This window comes from Nerophis lumbriciformis, linkage group LG09 (genome assembly GCF_033978685.3).
Source record: "Nerophis lumbriciformis linkage group LG09, RoL_Nlum_v2.1, whole genome shotgun sequence".
NCBI classification, from domain to species: domain Eukaryota; kingdom Metazoa; phylum Chordata; class Actinopteri; order Syngnathiformes; family Syngnathidae; genus Nerophis; species Nerophis lumbriciformis.
In genome coordinates this window covers 48,354,923-48,375,056 of record NC_084556.2, presented here as the reverse complement: position 1 = coordinate 48,375,056, position 20,134 = coordinate 48,354,923, and the positions used below count along the sequence as shown (strand labels likewise).

Below are 20,134 nucleotides of genomic sequence, written 5' to 3'. Positions count from 1 at the left end.
TATTCTGTTGATAGTGATGTCCATGATGTCGATAAACATTTCCCGCTACAAAAAATATGTTGATTCGTGCAATTATTTCCAATACAGCGCACACAATTGACAACAAAGGTCTGCTTCCCCCAAATTTCCGCCGGAGGTGGCGCATGCGCACTGAGGAGATCTGTTGCGAGACGAAGTTATGGCCGTCGCTATGCAGACCGAAGATTTTACCTTCCTACCCTCGGGGTTGGAGCAAGGTACGCGCTTCCTTTTCAAAGCAGACACGATGGAGTGTTTCTTTAACCCGTGTGCTCGGTGCCAGCTCCTTATAAGCCAGCGAGTGTGCGTAGAATGCCGCCGAAGTATGAATCGAGCTAAGCTAAGATGGAGTAGGCTACGCAATGCTAGGCTAGGCTATGCTAAGCTAAGCTAGGCTAGGCTAACGGCAGCCATTTGGGCTCCAAGGTCGACGAGAGCGTGTTTGCATCGGATGGTTTTTATTGAATGAATGCGAATCTGTTCTGATTCTGACGACCGACGACGCTTTTTACATTAGCCCCCTGTAACATTTCATTTTTAGGTCGATTACAGGATGAGCTCATGATGTTGAAGTAAAATATTAGCCTCGTGTTGTCTACCCCAATTGCAGTCGTAGTAGTAGTACTACACACGGTGTATGGCTTCATTACCTTCTCTAATGTTTAATTAAACTGAATAATTGAGTGTATTTGCGTTTTTGACATGCACAAATAATGACCTTGTGTATTATCTGCAAATATCATGGTTTGCTCAAACAATGGAAGCTTCGAGAACAGCGCCACTTTCTCCCATAATAAGCAACCTCATGAAATGTGATGGAACCTGTCTTTCTTTCGCCCCACTGCAGTGAATAAGATGATCAAGGAGCACGGTGACCTGTTTACCGACAGCCAGTGCAGCATCTGCAATGCCGTCCTCATTTCGGAGTCCCAGAAGTTGGCTCATTATCAGGTCAGCGATCCTCCAAAAGCTTGCAATCAGGATTCAGAAAAACGTTACTAACGTCACAATTGGACTGCTGAAAATCAAATCGGGTTCAACGGATTTATTGGACTCTTCATCTTTTATGAACAAAGTCCTTCCAGGTTCCTTTGTTCCAGTGACTGTGTGATTATAACCAGAAGATCAATCATCAGTCAATCAAAGTTTATTTACATTGCCCTAAATCACCAGTGTCTCAAAGGGCTGCACAAGCCACGACGACATCCTCGGCTCAGGTCCCACATCGGGGCAAGAAAAAACTCGACCCGATAGACTTAGCCACAAGGGAAATTTTTCCACACAGTAGCTCGGTTACAAAGGATGGAAAGGACAATGCAAGTATAAAATACACAAAAAATGTACCATAGTAGCAATATAACATATATGTAATATTTACATAATATACCAAATTTTTCGGAGTATAAGTCGCTCCGGAGTGTAAGTCGCACCGGTCGAAAATGTGAAGTGAAGTGAATTACATTTATATAGCGCTTTTTCTCAAGTGACTCAAAGCGCTTTACATTGTGAAACCCAATATCTAAGTTACATTTAAACCAGTGCGGGTGGCACTGGGAGCAGGTGGGTAAAGTGTCTTGCCCAAGGACACAACGGCAGTGACTAGGATGGCGGAAGCGGGGATCGAACCTGCAACCCTCAAGTTGCTGGCACGGCCGCTCTACCAACCGAGCTATACCGCCATAAATATATATATAAATGCATAATAAAGAAGGGAAAAAAACATATATAAGTCGCACTGAAGTATAAGTCGCATTTTTGGGGGGAAATTTATTTGATAAAAGCCAACACCAAGAATAGACATTTGAAAGGCAATTTAAAATAAATAAAGAATAGTGAACAACAGTCACGAGTGGGGGAAGAGTGGATCGTGAGATCGACAGGCGGATCGGTGCGGCGTCTTCAGTAATGCGGACGCTGTATCGATCCGTTGTGGTGAAGAAGGAGCTGAGCCGGAAGGCAAAGCTCTCGATTTACCGGTCGATCTACGTTCCCATCCTCACCTATGGTCATGAGCTTTGGGTCATGACCGAAAGGACAAGATCACGGGTACAAGCGGCCGAAATGAGTTTCCTCCGCCGAGTGGCGGGGCTCTCCCTTAGAGATAAATGATAAATGATAAATGGGTTGTACTTGTATAGCGCTTTTCTACCTTCAAGGTACTCAAAGCGCTTTGACACTACTTCCACATTTACCCATTCACACACACATTCACACACTGATGGAGGGAGCTGCCATGCAAGGCGCTAACCAGCACCCATCAGGAGCAAGGGTGAAGTGTCTTGCTCAGGACACAACGGACATGACGAGGTTGGTACTAGGTGGGGATTGAACCAGGGACCCTTGGGTCGCGCACGGCCACTCTTCCACTGCGCCACGCCGTCCCCCATAGGGTGAGAAGCTCTGTCATTCGGGGGGAGCTCAAAGTAAAGCCGCTGCTCCTCCACATCGAGAGGAGCCAGATGAGGTGGTTCGGGCATCTGATCAGGATGCCACCCGAACGCCTCCCTAGGAAGGTGTTTCGGGCACATCCGACCGGTAGGAGGCCACGGGGAAGACCCAGGACACGCTGGGAAGACTATCTCTCCCGGCTGGCCTGGGAACGCCTCGGGATCCCCCGGGAGGAGCTGGACGAAGTGGCTGGGGAGAGGGAAGTCTGGGCTTCCCTGCTTAAGCTGCTGCCCCCGCGACCCGACCTCAGATAAGCGGAAGAAGATGGATGGATGGATAGTGAACAACAGGCTGAATAAGTGTACGTTATATGAGGCATAAATAACCAACTGAGAACGTGCCTGGTATGTTAACGTAACATATTATGGTAAGAGTCATTCAAATAACTATAACATATAGAACAGGGGTCACCAACGCGGTGCCCGCGGGCACCAGGTCACCCGTAAGGACCAGATGAGTAGCCCGCTGGCCAGTTCTAAAAATAGCTCAAATAGCAGCATTTACCAGTGAGCCGCCTCTATTTTTAAAATGTTATTTATTTACTCGCAAACTGGTCTTGCTTTGCTCGACATTTTTAATTCTAAGAGAGACAAAACTCTTAATAGAATTTGAAAATCCAAGAAAATATTTTAAAGACTTGGTCTTCACTAACTGACAAAGAAACAGATAACAGAATTGGTGTCCAGTTCAAAGTGTGACATGATTTATTTAAAAATTTGAGAGTTGACTTTTGTATTTTACATGAGTTATTATTTGTACAAACATGGTGCAAAGTAATTCATGATTTGTTAAAAAAATGTTAGTGGCTAGCCAGTTAAAATGGGATATTGTGATTTCACAAGACTGTCTTAGAAGTGATCATTTGAAAATGTTCAATTTGAAAAATGTGCACTTAGAGAAAATATAAAAACAAAGTGTTGCATATTGATATTTATCTGTTTCTATATATATTTATTGTGAGAAATCATTAAGATGATCAGTGTTTCCACAGATAAATATTAATTAATTATTAATAATAACATAGAGTTAAAGGTAAATTTAGCAAATTGGCTATTTCTTGCAATTTATTTAAGTGTGTATCAAACTGGTAGCCCTTAGCATTAATCAGTACCCAAGAAGTAGCTCTTGGTTTCAAAAAGGTTGGTGACCCTTCATATAGAACATGCTATACGTTTACCAAACAATCTGTCACTCCTAATCGCTAAATCCGATGAAATCTTATATGTCTAGTCTCTTACATGAATCAGCTAAATAATATTATTTGATATTTTACGGTTATGTGTTAATAATTTCACACATAATTCGCTCCTGAGTATAAGTCGCACCCCCGGCCAAACTATGAAAAAAACTGCGACTTATAGTCCGAAAAATAGGGTATGTACAGTATATGATATATACTGATATATAATGGGATACAATGAGAAACCTTGGAGGGGACCACAGATGTGGGGACCCCCCGCCCTGGGCGACCGGTGCAATGGACGTCGAGTGGATCTAGTTAATAGTGTGAGAGTCCAGTCCATAGTGGGGCCAGCAGGGGATCATCTTGAGTGGAGACAAGTCAGCAGCGCAGAGACATCATCAACTGATGCACAGATGAGTGGTCCACCCCGGGTCCCGACTTTGAACATCTGGGGCGTCATCTGTGGTCACCTAATAACCTCTCCACACAGGAGAGGGGGGCAGAGCAGAAAAGAGACGGCAGATCAACTGGTCTAAAAGGGGGGTCTATTTAAATGCTAGTGTATAAAAATGAGTTTTAAGATGGGACTTAAATGTTTTTACTGAGGTAGCATCTCTAACTGTTAGCAGTAGGGCATTCCAGAGTACTGGAGCCCGAATAGAAAACGCTCTATAGCCCGCAGACTTTATTTGGGCTCTGGGAATCACTAATAAGCCGGAGTTCTTTGAATGCAGATTTCTGGCCGGGAGATATGGTACAATACTATCAGCAAGATAGGATAGAGCTAGACCCTTTAAGTATTTTATATGTAAGTAGTAAAAGTCGCATCTTAAGTGCACAGGAAGCCAGTGCAGGTGAGCCAGTATAGGCCTAATATGATCAAACTTTCTTTTTCTTGTCAAAAGTCTAGCAGCCGCATTTTGTACCGACTAGAATTGAAGTTGTCCAACTTATTCTACAACATTAGCAATACCAGCTGCTGGAGAGAAGACCATGCCCACTAATGGCTGACACGTTCTCTCATGATGGAGCCCACTGCTCACTTGATTCTGTCCATCCTGCTACCCATCTCAAGCGGAGCGGATATCCATCGAAACCGAAAGCTAACTCAAGTGTGTGTGTGTGTGTGTGTGTGTATGGTTAAGTACACAGGCACACATCTTGTACTTGGTACTTCCTCTCACCATCAATACTAGGAAGTAGGCTAAGTGTGTGTATGACATCATGCGTTGTCATAGCAACAGGGTGGACTCATTGTGTTTCGCTGTCCCAAGAATGACTCCCTACGCATTCCATTCTACTTCAGGGGGAAATATCCCTCACAGCACCAATGGCCGCTTGTTAAATCAAAGGCTGTGGTCATCAGGGATGCCTGGTGTCTTTGCAATGTCTTCAAGGTTTTGCTTTCTTCTTTCAGAGTAAAAAACACGGCAACAAGGTGCGCCGCTATTTCTCGATCCAAAATGAGAAGGGGCCTGAGTCGAAGAAGTTCAAGACTCCTGCATCTGTCAAGGTAAATGGAGTCTTTAGCCACTGCTTCCAAAACCAGGGTAACCACAGGGTCCTCTAATGTCTCAAATCTAATTTGAGTTCAATCACATTTAAGGCCTTAAGACAGGGGTGTCAAACTCATTTTAGATCGGGGGCCACATGGAGAAAAATCTACTCCCAAGTGGGCCGGACTGGTAAAATCACGGCACGATAAATTAAATATTTAAAGACAACTTCAGTTTGTTTTCTTTGTTTAAAAATAGAACAAGCACATTCTGAAAATGTACAAATCCTAATGTTGTTGGGTTTTTTTTTACACTTACATGTTGCGGTTAATAGTATTATATCTTTATTTGTCGTTACTTATACGTTCTGAACAAAATATGTGATAATGTTCATCAGTCAACTCATTGGTGTTAATTTTCAATTTATCAAGATAAAAAAAGTATATCAAAATCATATTGCAGGATGTTATTTATGTAGTTTGCTCATTTTCCTCGACTGGTGCACTAATACCGTATTTTCCGCACTATAAGGCGCACCGGATTATTAGCCGCACCTTCAATGAATTACATATTTCATAACTTTGTCCACCAATAAGCCGCCCCGGACTATAAGCCGCGCCTACGCTGCGCTAAAGGGAATGTCAAAAAAACAGTCAGATAGGTCAGTCAAACTTTAATAATATATTAAAAACCAGCGTTCTAACAACTCTGTTCACTCCCAAAATGTACGCAAATGTGCAATCACAAACATAGTAAAATTCAAAATAGTGCAGAGCAATAGCAACATGCTCGAACGTTAATGTCACAACACACAAAATAAACATAGCGCTCACTTTCTGAAGTTATTCTTCATTCGTAAATCCTTCGTCTTCGGTGTCCGAAGTGAAAAGTTGGGCAAATTTACGATCCACTGGCAGATGTTGGCGTCGTCTGGCGCTGCCTCCTCGTCTTAGTGAAGGTGTGTTCGCCTTCTGTCTTCCATTGTTCCCACGCAGTTAGCAGTCTAGCTTCGAATGCCCTGTTGACACCAATATCTAGCGGCTGGAGGTCTTTTGTCAATCCACCCGGAATGACGGCGAGTATTGAATTAAGCGCGTAAGCGTGTCTCTCAATGTGCTGTTATGAGCTAGCAAATATAACAACTACACTACCCAGCATGCAACGATAGTTACGAGCATGCGCGGTAGCCCTGAGAAGCGTTGTTGTATGCTGGGAGTTCGAATGTGGTTATGAGCACGCTGTGAGAAAACGTTGAGAACTCAGTTAACACGCCTCGTCTGCATTATTTATAATTAGACAGACAACACACTTAATAGGAGCCATTTTGGGGTCTTTACATAAACACACAAATGGAAATGAAACGTCACATATCCCAGCATGCACCGCGCGCTTCTTCTACGGGGAAAAAAGATGGCGGCTGTTTACCGTAGTTGCGAGACCTAAACTTTATGAAAATGAATCTTAATATTTATCCATATATAAAGCGCACCGGGTTATAAGGCGCACTGTCAGCTTTTGAGAAAGTTTGTGGTTTTTAGGTGCGCCTTATAGTGCGGAAAATACGGTATGTGTTTTATTTTTTTTTAACATATGTAGCATCATCTACAAAGATACAAAGAATTGCTATTGTGACATCTAGTGGACACATTTAGAACAGCAGTTCCTTTCGTTCAAAAAATTCGGCTCATTTTTGTACTTAGCAAACTCATCCCGCGGGCCGTACGTTTGACACCCCTGCCTAAAGATGTCCTAAATTCTATCCAAATCCCAAATATGACTGATTAGTCTCAAATTCTTTGGTCAAAATGTTGCGTAGATTATGTTTCACAGACCATCTTCAAGCCGCTTTCTGAGCGTCTCTTCAGAATGCGCCATTTTGTTTGCAGTCTTATTCACGTGTCTCCACTTTGTCAACTTTTTTGCAGTTTTTAGCGCTTCAATATGGAGTCTACTGACCTATGAGTTCAAACTGTACGCTACTTTGTATTAGAAATGGCAACAGTGGAGGACGCATGTGCATGTACGAGCCAGTCTGGCCCACAACAAGAGGATAACGAAAAAGAAGCTTATTGACTACAGTATCGGACTACTTTTCGAAGCGGGGTTTGAAGCGTGATACTGATAAATGCGTGTGTTATGTGTGTTCCTGTCAGATGGAAACCGACGAGGATGACCCCATGAAGATCTGTGACATATGCAAGATGACCTTTACGTCGTCCGTGATGGCCCAGTCTCACTATCAGGGCAAAATTCACGCCAAAAATCTGAAACTCAAAAGTGCGGATCCTCAGACTAGTACGTTTGTTTGTTTTTTCTTACTGTTTTATGATCCAATCATTGCTTTTGTTGTTGAAATTATAACATTACTCTACTTGATACCAGAGATTGACTGATCTGTTTTTTCCAGGGCGGATACCAATTATTAGTAGTCAAGGGGGCTGATAACCGATATTTGGAGCCGATATTCATTTGCAGTAAAAGTTACTTAAAATGAATAGTATACGTCAGTAAACAGCTTGACACGGCTTTTTTTAACATTTTTTTTTAGGAAACTTTGGACTAGTTGCCGCATAATGTTTTATGCAGCCCTAAGTGCTTAATTTAGCATCAAAAACCATCAGTCGATTTCAGAAACACCTTTATTACAAGTGTTTAAGAGGAGTATTGACATTTGCATTTCAACAATGGGAAATCTCCTGGGAAATTGGACAAAAATATGAGATTTTTCTACATCACAATAACTTGCCATCTGTTCAATTTCATACAGTTTTATAGCAGTTTATGGGCTTTATACATTGTATGGTTTCCTTTTGAAATATTGCAAACATTTAAATTCAAACAATTCTGGCCTCCTTCACATAGATTCATTCATTTAATTTTTTTCCATTTATTTATTTCAGGCAATGGCATTAAAAAAAAAAAATCTTATATCTACTTCACAATTTTCTTTTAATACCAAACATTGGTATCTTATGGGTATATATTGTATTAGCTGATGTAGTTCTGTTGTCGTAAAAAAAAAGGGCTGATTATGATAGAAAACGGCCGATATTGATGAACGTTAAAATGCCAAATATCGGTGCTAATAATCGGTCGATCTCTACATCATACTTCAATAATACTCCCAAAATCGGTTTGTGGACGTGGCATTTGTAGTTAAGTTTTGCTGAAAGTTCTGCTGTGTGGAGAGTAAATGACGAACCCCCCTTTTGAGGAAGTGCAGTGCAAGTCCCAAAATTGCTGCGTGTTTCAACAGAAGCCCCAGCGGCCGCACCGGCAGCGGCGCCCAAGAAGAAAGCGGCAGTGGACAAGACCGACAACTTGGACGACAAACACCCGAACCGCTTCTGCTCCGCCTGCCAGGCGTCCTTCAACAACGCCCAGATGGCCGAGCAGCATTACGCGGGCAAGAAGCACAAGAAGCAAATGGCCAAGGTCAAACTGTTGACGCTGCACGGAAAGCCCACCACGCCAGGTGCCAGCGCGGAACCTCAATGTTGCACGCCAGCCCGTTACCTCTGCTACATCAACGTATTTACTCACCGTCTTCTTTTTACCTCCAGCTGCTGCGGGCAAGGGTCTGATGTGCAACATCTGCAACATTGAGCTGAATTCTGTGGATCAGTACCAGTCCCACATCAGCGGGGCCAAACATAAGAACCAGTATGTACAACTTCTTTTTTCATTTGTTAGAGCCTTAGCATCGTTTCTTCACAGCCTAAACCAAACACTTTTACTTTATTCCTAAGTTTGCAGAATTTATATACAATTACGAATTGGTTCTTGAACAAATAGAAAAATTGGTGTAGTGAAGCGAATTTCTCTATAAGAAACAATGTAAAACAAGAGTCATTGGTTCCAGCCTCGACAGAAATACATATTTTGGTGAAGGTTCTTACACTTTGAAGAAAATATAATGTACCTAGGGATGGGTACCAAATCCGGTACTTTTTTTTTGCACCAAATCACGTAAAATCCAACGGTGCCATGTTACGGTACCTGGGTTGCCCATGACGTCACGTCTGGTTGCCAACCCAGCCGGCTGTTGGCACTTGACGATCACTCCAGCAGCACTGAGAGCGGGCTTAGGCAAATGACCTAAGTAATGTTGCAATTTTCTCAAAAAAATGCTCCAAACTAAGTTAAAAGGGAACATTATCACAATTTCAGAAGGGTTAAAACCATTAAAAATCAGTTCCCAGTGGCTTATTATATTTTTCGAAGTTTTTTTCAAAATTTTACCCATCACGCAATATCCCTTAAAAAAGCTTCAAAGTGCCTGATTTTAACCATCGTTATAAACACCCGTCCATTTTCCTGTGACGTCACACATTGAAGGCAACACAAACAAACATGGCGGAAAGAACAGCAAGCTATAGCGACATTAGCTCGGATTCAGACTCGGATTTCAGCGGCTTAAGCGATTCAACAGATTACGAATGTATTGAAACGGATGGTTGTAGTGTGGAGGCAGGTAGCGAAAACGAAATTGAAGAAGAAACTGAAGCTATTGAGCCATATCGGTTTGAACCGTATGCAAGCGAAACCGACGAAAATGACACGACAGCCAGCGACATGGGAGAAAGCGAGGATGAATTCGGCGATCGCCTTCTAACCAATGATTGGTATGTGTTTGTTTGGCATTAAAGGAAACTAACAACTATGAACTAGGTTTACAGCATATGAAATACATTTGGCAACAACATGCACTTTGAGAGTGCAGACAGCCCAATTTTCATCAATTAATATATTCTGTAGACATACCCTCATCCGCTCTCTTTTCCTGAAAGCTGATCTGTCCAGTTTTGGAGTTGATGTCAGCAGGCCAGGGAAGCTAGGGTCGATAAGGGGTTTAGCTCGCTCGTCTGCGGGAACAAACTGCCGCCATTGCTTGCCGTGCTACCGAGGGCCTTTGTCCCTGAATTGCTCACACACTCCGGCAGATTCAATGGGGGTCTGGCGGCAGATTTCTTTGACTTTATCGTTGGAAATGCATCTGCTTTGAGTGTCGCAGGATATCCACACATTCTTGCCATCTCTGTCGTAGCATAGCTTTCGTCGGTAAAGTGTGCGGAACAAACGTCCAATTTCTTGCCACTTTCGCATCTTTGGGCCACTGGTGCAACTTGAATCCGTCCCTGTTCGTGTTGTTACACCCTCCGACAACACACCGACGAGGCATGATGTCTCCAAGGTACGGAAAACAGTCGAAAAAACGGAAAATAACAGAGCTGATTTGACTCGGTGTTTGAGAAAATGGCGGATTGCTTCCCGATGTGACGCCACGTTGTGACGTCATCGCTCCGAGAGCAAATATTAGAAAGGCGTTTAATTCGCCAAAATTCACCCATTTAGAGTTCGGAAATCGGTTAAAAAAATATATGGTCTTTTTTCTGCAACATCAAGGTATATATTGACGCTTACATAGGTCTGGTGATAATGTTCCCCTTTAAGTCAGGCTCCACTTTTCCAAAGAAGCTCTAGCTTGACGCTGATATAGATTGGCTTTGCTATTGCCATGCTACTTATCAGCATTAGTGATTTTACATGGCAATTTCAACACCTCCAAGTGTGTTAATGAAAACTACAACTAAGATGCACGTTACACTCCAACGGCTGGTGTGTAATAAGTACAATACTTACAGTATTAACACTTTTTAGGGAGCAACCAAGAAAACAACACATCACATTTAATGTCCTTGCAACTTTAATTGAGACCTAGTGTCATACCTGCAAATGAGACTCAGAAATTTGATACTAAAACAAGATGTAACAACTGGACAGTAGTTATCATAATCAACTAGTTTTTAAATATTGCAATAAAACTAAAACAAATATTTATAAACACACGCCAAAGTACCAAAAATTGGTAGCGGCATCGATTCCCAGCTGCCGAATCAGTTCGAATGTGAATCGTACCCATCCCTAACAGTACTGCATATCAAACAAATGTGCTATCTAAAATAAAAAATGGATACCAAATCTTTCTGTGGCGGGCGGCCACACAGGAAATACCCTACCCCAAAAAGCAAGTACTTCAGTCCAAATTACACTTCTTCTAACTTGGTTGCAGAATGAAAAAATCTGAGAAAAGCAAGTCGGGCGACGACCCCGAAAATGCAGAGTTAGGAGACGACAACGGCGACGATGACCAATGTGGAAGTGGCTACAACCAGTCCGGAAACGGCGATTTTCAGTACGAGACGGAAGGCCAACAGTTTGAGGCGAAGGAGGCTTCTTACGAAGACACCTTCTACAACATGGGAGATGACGAGTTTGTGACCGAGGGCGCCCTGTTCGGGTCGGAGGACGACCAGTTCAACTCGTTGGACAGTTAGTAAGTGGGACTCTAGGACCGAGCGACTTCAGGAGGACTCTGAGCAGAACCCTACAAACATCACAATTCATCGGACCTTCGCTTCCATCAGGAGTCACACTACAAGCGTCCTCCCCACAATTGTCCCACAACAAGCAAAACCTGAACCTCAATCTGGACTATCTTTTGTTTTTGTTTTTAATAGAATGTTAACTTTTGTTTTTGTTTTTATAGAATGTTAACTTTTGTTTTTGTTTACCTGCTCCAAAGTGGCAGCTTTGTGTTTTGAGCATGCGATCATTTCCAGTTAAATACCCAAATCTGCTTCTTCCTTGTTTCCTATCAGACCAGGTGGCCACTTTTTATCACCTTTTCCACTGCACAGTACCAACTTTACTCCACTCGGTCTGGGCCGTTCACTGTTCATTTGAATAAAAATATACAGTAAACATACTGTACATACAATGGGGAGATCACATATTTGATGCGTTGCCAGTTTAGCAGTTTTTCCATCTTACAAAGATGTTTTTATTTATCAGAGATGCAACCTAAAACAAAAATCCAGAAAATGTACATTTGTTCTTGTGCGGGTTTGCAAACCTAAGCGGAAGCTTGACACACTCCTTACAGATCTCCAGATCTTTTAAGATTTCGGGGCTGCTGCTGGCCAACACTGACTTTCCTCTCCCTCTAAAAGCTTTCAGGTCTGGGGACTGGTTTAGGCCAACCAGGTCCTTGAGATACTACTGACTCCTTTAGTTGGCCTGAATGTGTCTTTCTGGTGTTCGGCATGGGTTGTTGCCCAAGGTCTTCATGGCCCATCGTCATCCCCTCAATACGGCCCTGTTTCTTTACAGAAAAGCGCTCAAGAATGAGTTTTCCACCTCCATACTTCATGGATATTTCTACTTCTACCCTCAAACAGTCTTCTCAGGCCACTTCTCAGTCTCTCATTCTTTTTCTGGATCATTCAGATGCTTCTTGGCAAACATGGACATGCGCTGGCTTGAGCAGGAAGACTAGAATTTGAATCCATGACGACGTTCGGTCCTGTCTTACTTGTCATTGACAAGCTTAATCTCTCCTCTTTCGTGGTCCGTGGGGATCTTGCATGGAGCTCCAGATGTTTGTCTTCAAATTCTTCCATTTTCTCACAAGCTGCTCGCTTATTGTCGTCCTGTGGTCCATCCCCGACTTTCACAGGTCAACAACTTTGTTCCTGATGTCCCGAGTCAGCTCTGTGGTCTCGGTCATAGAGCTTTTAGAGTCTTATTGATTGAGGAGACAATTTATTTATTTTGCTATACCAACATATTGATTTGTATTAACTAGGGCTGGGCAATATGGCTGAAAACTATATCTATATATACGGTCGATATCGATTAATATCAATTTTCAAGGCAGAAAGGAAAGTAAATGTCAACAAAAGCATGGAAAACACTCAATGTACACATTCTAAAATTAGTGATCACTTTCTGCGTTGCTCGGTTACCAGAGATCCTTTGTTCATGCAACTTTTGCTTTCATCCCTTGAAGAAGAAAAAAATCAAACATTTTTTATTGATATCGATTACGTGCCCATCGCAATATATATTGACGTTGTTTTATCGCCCAGCCCTATCTTTTGTACAGGTGACAAGTTTCAACAGGCGCAGTAAACACAGGTAATGAGTTGACTTCTTAAAGGAAAACAATGGTCTGTAGGAGCCGCAATTCTTACTTCAATACATCATGCAGTAAAATTCATTACTTCAAAGTCATACAATGTGAATTTCTGGATTTTTGTTTTATTCTACATGTTTTCAAAGTGGGAACGTTCTCCCCACTGTCTATACACTATACTGTATATACAATATTTATAGTGTAGGCTCCAGCTTGTATCTGAGCATTGGTTTGGTCCCTTTCCATTCATGCAACAGTTTGTTAGGCTGAATGTGTCGTTGGAGGTGAAAAAGTAGAAATTATTCGCGAAAAACAGTCTGTGGAGGTCGAGGGTGCAATGCTTTGCTCAAAGGAACGAAACCGAAGTCCTCCAGGCGACCCCCATGAGAAGGAATGGTAGTTTGAGCTGGTCTTTGATGGTGAGCTTGATCCTCCGTTGGCTGGAAACGATAGTGAAGGACAGGGTCTTTAGCATCCAGACCCTGTTTGACATGCAATGCTTTGCTCAAAGGAGCGAAACCGAAGTCCTCCAGGCGACCCCCATGAGAAGGAATGGTAGTTTGAGCTGGTCTTTGATGGTGAGCTTGATCCTCCGTTGGCTGGAAACGATAGTGAAGGACAGGGTCTTTAGCATCAAGACCATGTTTGACAATGTGGTCTTCACGACGGCTGTTTCGGAAAATTCTCAGCTTAAGATTGTTGGAAGCGTTCAAGGCGGTTCAAAATAGCACCTTGGAAAAGGAGTTAGTCAAAAGAGACTATAAGAAATGGCAGAGAACCTGGGCTCCTCTGTTCAAGTGGAGACTGAACAGATAACTTGGGTAGCTCTGTGTTTTTATTCAGACTAGTTCAGCAGGAAATTATGAAAACGGCATTGAAGGAGTAGGACTGGAGACACATTTTATTCAAGAGACTGAGGGCAGTTGTTTTTTTTACCACTTTTAATTTTTCAACCAAGCTTTGGTATCTCCATGTTGTAATCAAAAAGGTTCAGTAGGAATCTGCAAAAACGGCATTGAAGGAGTAGGACTGGAGACACATTTTATTTAAGAGGAGACTGAGGACAGTTGGTCTTGATTACATTTCCTTTTTCTATGTTTTTCATTGGAAATTCTGCAATATTTGTTGGGTAAGGAGATCTTTTGTTATATTGCAGTATTAGCATGTTCGTTTTGATCCATTTTGTAGTCGTGTCATTGCTCAGAAGCCGCCTGATGCACTGCTAATGCTAACGGTCAGCACGATTGAAGCCAAGCTGAGTTCGTACCATGCGGTGGAAAAAAGGCAAAACATTGTACAGGAGGTGTCCTGTGAGGTACATGGTGGTCGTCGACCAGCATATCAATAGACTGCTCTAGGTAATAACACTGGAAATGTTCCATTTCGTTCAAATGTTACAAACACCCCTTTTACTTTCACCTTGTTTTTGTTTTCTAGTGCTTCAAAAGTAGACCGATGTCCAAAACAGGACAGGAAATCTCCAATTGTCCTTAAAAAAAACACACAACTGACTGACTTATTTTTTATTACCAAATGTCTGCTAAAGAAAACTACTTTTAGATGTTGTTTCTATGAAAAGGAGGGCTTTGCTCTGCTGTAGTTTGTCTCCATCCTCGTGTTTGTCATTTTTATTGTCACTACTACGTTGCATTTTGAAGGAAAGGAACGTCGCATCGATTAAACAAAACAAAACATCTTTTAACAGTTTGCTCGCGCTTCTGGTTTTCATTCGAGTAATATCTTGTGTCTGTGACTAGCAAACAATATTGAATGCTATCGAGAAATAAACCAAAATTGTCGGCAGTTAGTTTGGAATGTTGGAGAAACTGATCACCTAGATGTCCAATATTTTTTAGTAACTAGGAAAACCTTTTTAGGTGGTAAGGTATCTCGTTTATTGGTGTATTATGTAACATGTCATACATTTTAATGTCATGTATTAAGATGCAGTGCTCCATAACATCCACACGGCGTCGCTGTTTCATTCCTCCAGAAAATAGCTGTCCACAAAAATGTGTGTGGTATCAGAATCAGCTTTTATTGGCCGGTTATGTTTAACACACAAGGAATTTGAACTGGTAGACTGTGCTCTCTTTGTTCAATGTAAACTTCTAATCGTGATTAACGAGAAATATAAAGTACATGACAAATAGCTGCAAGGCTAATAAATAATACAAAAATGAAGTGATCAGTGATGAGTAATCAGTGTCAGAGCTTGGTCCGCATTGCCGGCAGTAAGTCGGACCCGTTTCCAGTGAGGGTTGGACTCCGCCAGGGCTGCCCTTTGTCACCGATTCTGTTCATAACCTTTATGGACAGAATTTCTAGGCGCAGTCAAAGCGTTGAGGGTATCTGGTTTGGTGGCTGCAGGATTAGGTCTCTGCCTTTTGCAGATGATGTGGTCCTGATGGCTTCATCTGGCCAAGATCTTCAGCTCTCACTGGATCGGTTCGCAGCCGAGTGTGAAGCGACTGGGATGGGAATCAGCACCTCCAAATCCGAGTCCATGGTTCTCGCCCGGAAAAGGGTGGAGTGCCATCTCCGGGTTGGGGAGGAGATCTTGCCCCAAGTGGAGGAGTTCAAGTACCTCGGAGTCCTGTTCACGAGTGAGGGAAGAGTGGATCGTGAGATCGACAGGCGGATCGGTGCGGCGTCTTCAGTAATGCGGACGCTGTATCGATCCGTTGTGGTGAAGAAGGAGCTGAGCCAGAAGGCATAGCTCTCGATTTACTGGTCGATCTACGTTCCCATCCTCACCTATGGTCATGAGCTTTGGGTCATGACCGAAAGGACAAGATCACGGGTACAAGCGGCCGAAATGAGTTTCCTCCGCCGGGTGGCGGGGCTCTCCCTTAGAGATAGGGTGAGAAGCTCTGTCATCCGGGGGGAGCTCAAAGTAAAGCCGCTGCTCCTCCACATCGAGAGGAGCCAGATGAGGTGGTTCGGGCATCTGGTCAGGATGCCACCCGAACGCCTCCCTCGGGAGGTGTTTCGGGCACGTCTGACCGGTAGGAGGCCACGGGGAAGACCTAGGACACGTTGGGAAGACTATGTCTCCCGGCTGGCCTGGGAACGCCTCGGGATCCCCGGGAGGAGCTGGACGAAGTGGTTGGGGAGAGGGAAGTCTGGGCTTCCCTGCTTAGGCTGCTGCCCCCGCGACCCGACCTCGTATAAGCGGAAGAAGATGGATGGATGGATGAAGTGAGCTTGATTTAGTACTTTCACGGTGACAGACTAGTGCCAGAGTTAAATACTTCCAGTGACTGCACAACAATACACAATAGTCAGTACTTTTGTAAAGTCAACCCAAGTTCAGCATCTGTTCGCCAAAAGTTGTAATCAATATAAGTAGGGATGGGTACTGAATTAGGTACTTTTATTGGCACTGACCGAATTCCGCCCTAGCGGGTATCGATTCGCGTACAATCAAACAGTGCTCAGCCAAACTCCCTCGAAGTAATGTTGCAGTTTGCAACACCAACAAAGCAAGTTTTCTCGGTAGATAACGCTCAAATGTAGAATAAGGCCAAAATGGTTCAATCCCCACCTTCTATCAACCAAGTAATGTCCGTTGTGTCCTTGAGCAAGACACTTCACCCTTGCTCCTGATGGGTCGTGGTTAGGGCCTCGCATGGCAGCTCCCGCCATCAGTATGGGTGAATGTGGAAATAGTGTCAAAGAGCTTTGGGTACCGTATTTTTCGGATTATAAGTCGCAGTTTTTGTCATAGTTTGGCCGGGGGTGCGACTCTGGAGCGACTTATGTGTGAAATTATTAACACATTACCGTAAAATATCAAATAATATTATTTAGAAGTGACACCGAGGAAGAAGATTTCATCGGATTTAGCGATTAGGAGTGACAGATTGTTTGGTAAACGTATAGCATGTTCTACATGTTATAGTTATATGAATGACTCTTACCATAATACAAACCCCGTTTCTATATGAGTTGGGAAAGTGCGTTAGATGTAAATATAAACGGAATACAATGAATTTTCAACCCATATTCAGTTGAATATGCTACAAAGACAACATATTTGATGTTCAAACTGATAAACTTTTTTTCTTTTTTTTTTGTGCAAATAATCATTAACTTTAGAATTTGATGCCTGCAACACGTGACAAAGAAGTTGGGAAAGGTGGCAATAAATACTGATAAAGTTGAGGAATGCTCATCAAACACTTATTTGGAACATCCCACAGGTGAACAGGCAAATTGGGAACAGGTGGGTGCCATGATTGGGTATAAAAGTAGATTCCATGAAATGCTCAGTCATTCACAAACAAGGATGGGGCGAGGGTCACCACTTTGTCAACAAATGCGTGAGCAAATTGTTGAACAGTTTAAGAAAAACCTTTCTCAACCAGCTATTGCAAGGAATTTAGGGATTTCACCATCTACGGCCCGTAATATCATCAAAGGGTTCAGAGAATCTGGAGAAATCACTGCACGTAAGCGAGGATATTACGGACCTTTGATCCCTCAGGCGGTACTGCGTAATGTGCATAGGATATCACCACATGGGCTCAGGAGCACTTCAGAAACCCACTGTCAGTAACTACAGTTGGTCGCTACATCTGTAAGTGCAAGTTAAAACCCTACTATGCAAAGCGAAAGCCATTTATCAACAACACCCAGAAACGCCGCCGGCTTCGCTGGGCCCGAGCTCATCTAAGCTTTTGGAAATTGTGAACGTTGTGTCCTCTGGACCAAAGAGGGAAAGAACCATCCGGATTGTTCTAGGCACAAAGTTGAAAAGGCAGCATGTGTGATGGTATGGGGGTGTATTAGTGCCCAAGACATGGGTAACTTACACATCTGTGAAGGCACCATTAATGCTGAAAGGTACATACAGGTTTTGGAGCAACATATGTTATCATGGACGCCCCTGCTTATTTCAGCAAGACAATGCCAAGCCACGTGTTACATCAACGTGGCTTCATAGTAAAAGAGTGCGGGTACTAGACTGGCCTGCCTGTAGTCCAGACCTGTCTCCCATTGAAAATGTGTGGCGCATTATGAAGCCTAAAATACCACAACGGAGACCCCCGGACTGTTGAACAACTTAAGCTGTACATCAAGCAAGAATGGGAAAGAATTCCACATGAAAAGCTTCAAAAAATGTGTCTCCTCAGTTCCCAAATGTTTACGGAGTGTTGTTAAAAGGAAAGGCCATGGAACACAGTGGTAAAAATGCACCTGTGACAACTTGTGTTGTTGCCATTGAATTCTAAGTTAATGATTATATGCAAAAAAAAATTAAGTTTCTCAGTTGGAACATGAAATATCTTGTCTTTGCAGTCTATTCAATTGAATATAAGTTGAAAAGGATTGGCAAATCATTGTATTCTGTTTTTATTTACAAATTACACAACGTGCCAACTTCACTGGTTTTGGGGTTTGTACACCAATTAGCATTGACAAGCTATTTTTCATGTAAATAAATCTATTTTTACTCAAGAAAAAATGTACTTCACGGTTTTTTTTAATTGTGTAAAAACCTAAAAAGAATAAGCAGTAAAAAAACATAATGGTGAGTTATGAAAACACCAAAGAATGAAGAATGTTGGTAAATAAAGGCTGCTGTGGCACGAAGCGCCCACTGGGGGGTGCTCTAGTACACACGCTACAATCACCGACATATTAAGTAAGAGCAAGGAAGCAAATCAAAACGGCGGCAATGTCGATGATTGACGTTTAACCTGCTATGGCGCTCACGTTAAGTCAACATGTCATGTTAGAAGGTGACCATACATGACAACGCCAACATTCCCGTGGATGACAACCACTCTAGAGACAGATGGACAAACGCTAAAAAGGTTGTTAGACACCTGTTTGAAGCCCCCCTCGGACACTTGATAGGAGGGGAGCTGAGGGAGAAACACAGCTGGATCAACTCAACGCTTCCTCTTCGTGTTTCCGCCCGTCCACACGTCACGCTGGCCCGCGGTCACGTGACTCGACCTGACCGTGTCCCCAGCGTCACGGGAGAGGAAAGCTGCGTGGGTTTTGTCCGACACGTGAAGAATGGTGACGCACAATGAACACACCACATTTACACTTTGATTGACTAATCATGTTTCAACAACACCCCAGAGTCATGTGACTATTAGTACTTGACACATGCTAACTGTTAGCATGCTAGCTCGTTAGCATTAGCACGCTAACTTTTTGTTCAGCCAAACTCCTTGAATTGAACACACCATCATATGACTTTATTAATGCTAACTAATGTTAGCATGCCTTTTTAACAATTTTTTCAGCCAATTACCTCAAAGTCATTCAACCAGGAATTTGACACCTGCTAGCTTTTAGCATGCTAACGCCATACTTGCCAACCCTCCCGAATTTTCCGGGAGACTCCCGAAATTCAGCGCCTCTCCCGAAAACCTCCCGGGACAAATATTCTCCCGAAAATCTCCCGATTTTCAACCGGAGCTGGAGGCCACGCCCCCTCCAGCTCCATGCGGACCTGAGTGAGGACAGCCTTTTTTCATGACGGGAGGACAACGGGGTGACAAGAACTAAATCATCCAGACTAGAGATAAATTGTATTATGTTTATCTTACCTAAAAATAAATTAATTAATTAATTGAAAAAAAAAAAAAATTAAATACATTTTTGCTTTATTTTGCTAAAAACATAAAAATTAATTGTATTTTTTTTGGGGTATTTTTTCTGACTCCTTACGTCCAATCATAGAATTATACATTAAAATAAACATATTTGAAATAATACATTTGAAATTATCATAATAATTCATTTAAAATGACCATATTTCATTATTTAAAAAATGTCTTGTTTATCAACAACTTTAGCATTTTATTCATTACATTTTGAAACTCTCAGAAGCCAAGTTATGTTATATTCATGTTATATTTATGCAAGTTTGAAGTATCAATTATCTAAACACAGTTTTGTTTGCATATTTTCAGGATGTAGATATATATATATATATTCCAAACACCTTCAATGGAATGCACCATCATATGACTTGGTACTTTACAA

General features: G+C 42.5%; 1 protein-coding gene across 1 annotated transcript; it reads left to right on the top strand.

Moving 5' to 3' along the window:
• Positions 1-96: 96 nt before the first annotated feature.
• Positions 97-11,926, top strand: znf346 (zinc finger protein 346). The gene is made up of 7 exons (XM_061963020.1): positions 97-236; positions 866-969; positions 5,067-5,162; positions 7,299-7,440; positions 8,402-8,620; positions 8,709-8,808; positions 11,219-11,926. The coding sequence occupies exons 1-7, from the start codon at positions 179-181 to the stop codon at positions 11,481-11,483; spliced, it is 984 nt and encodes a 327-aa protein (XP_061819004.1). The 5' UTR covers positions 97-178; the 3' UTR covers positions 11,484-11,926.
• The last annotated feature ends 8,208 nt before the right edge of the window (positions 11,927-20,134 follow it).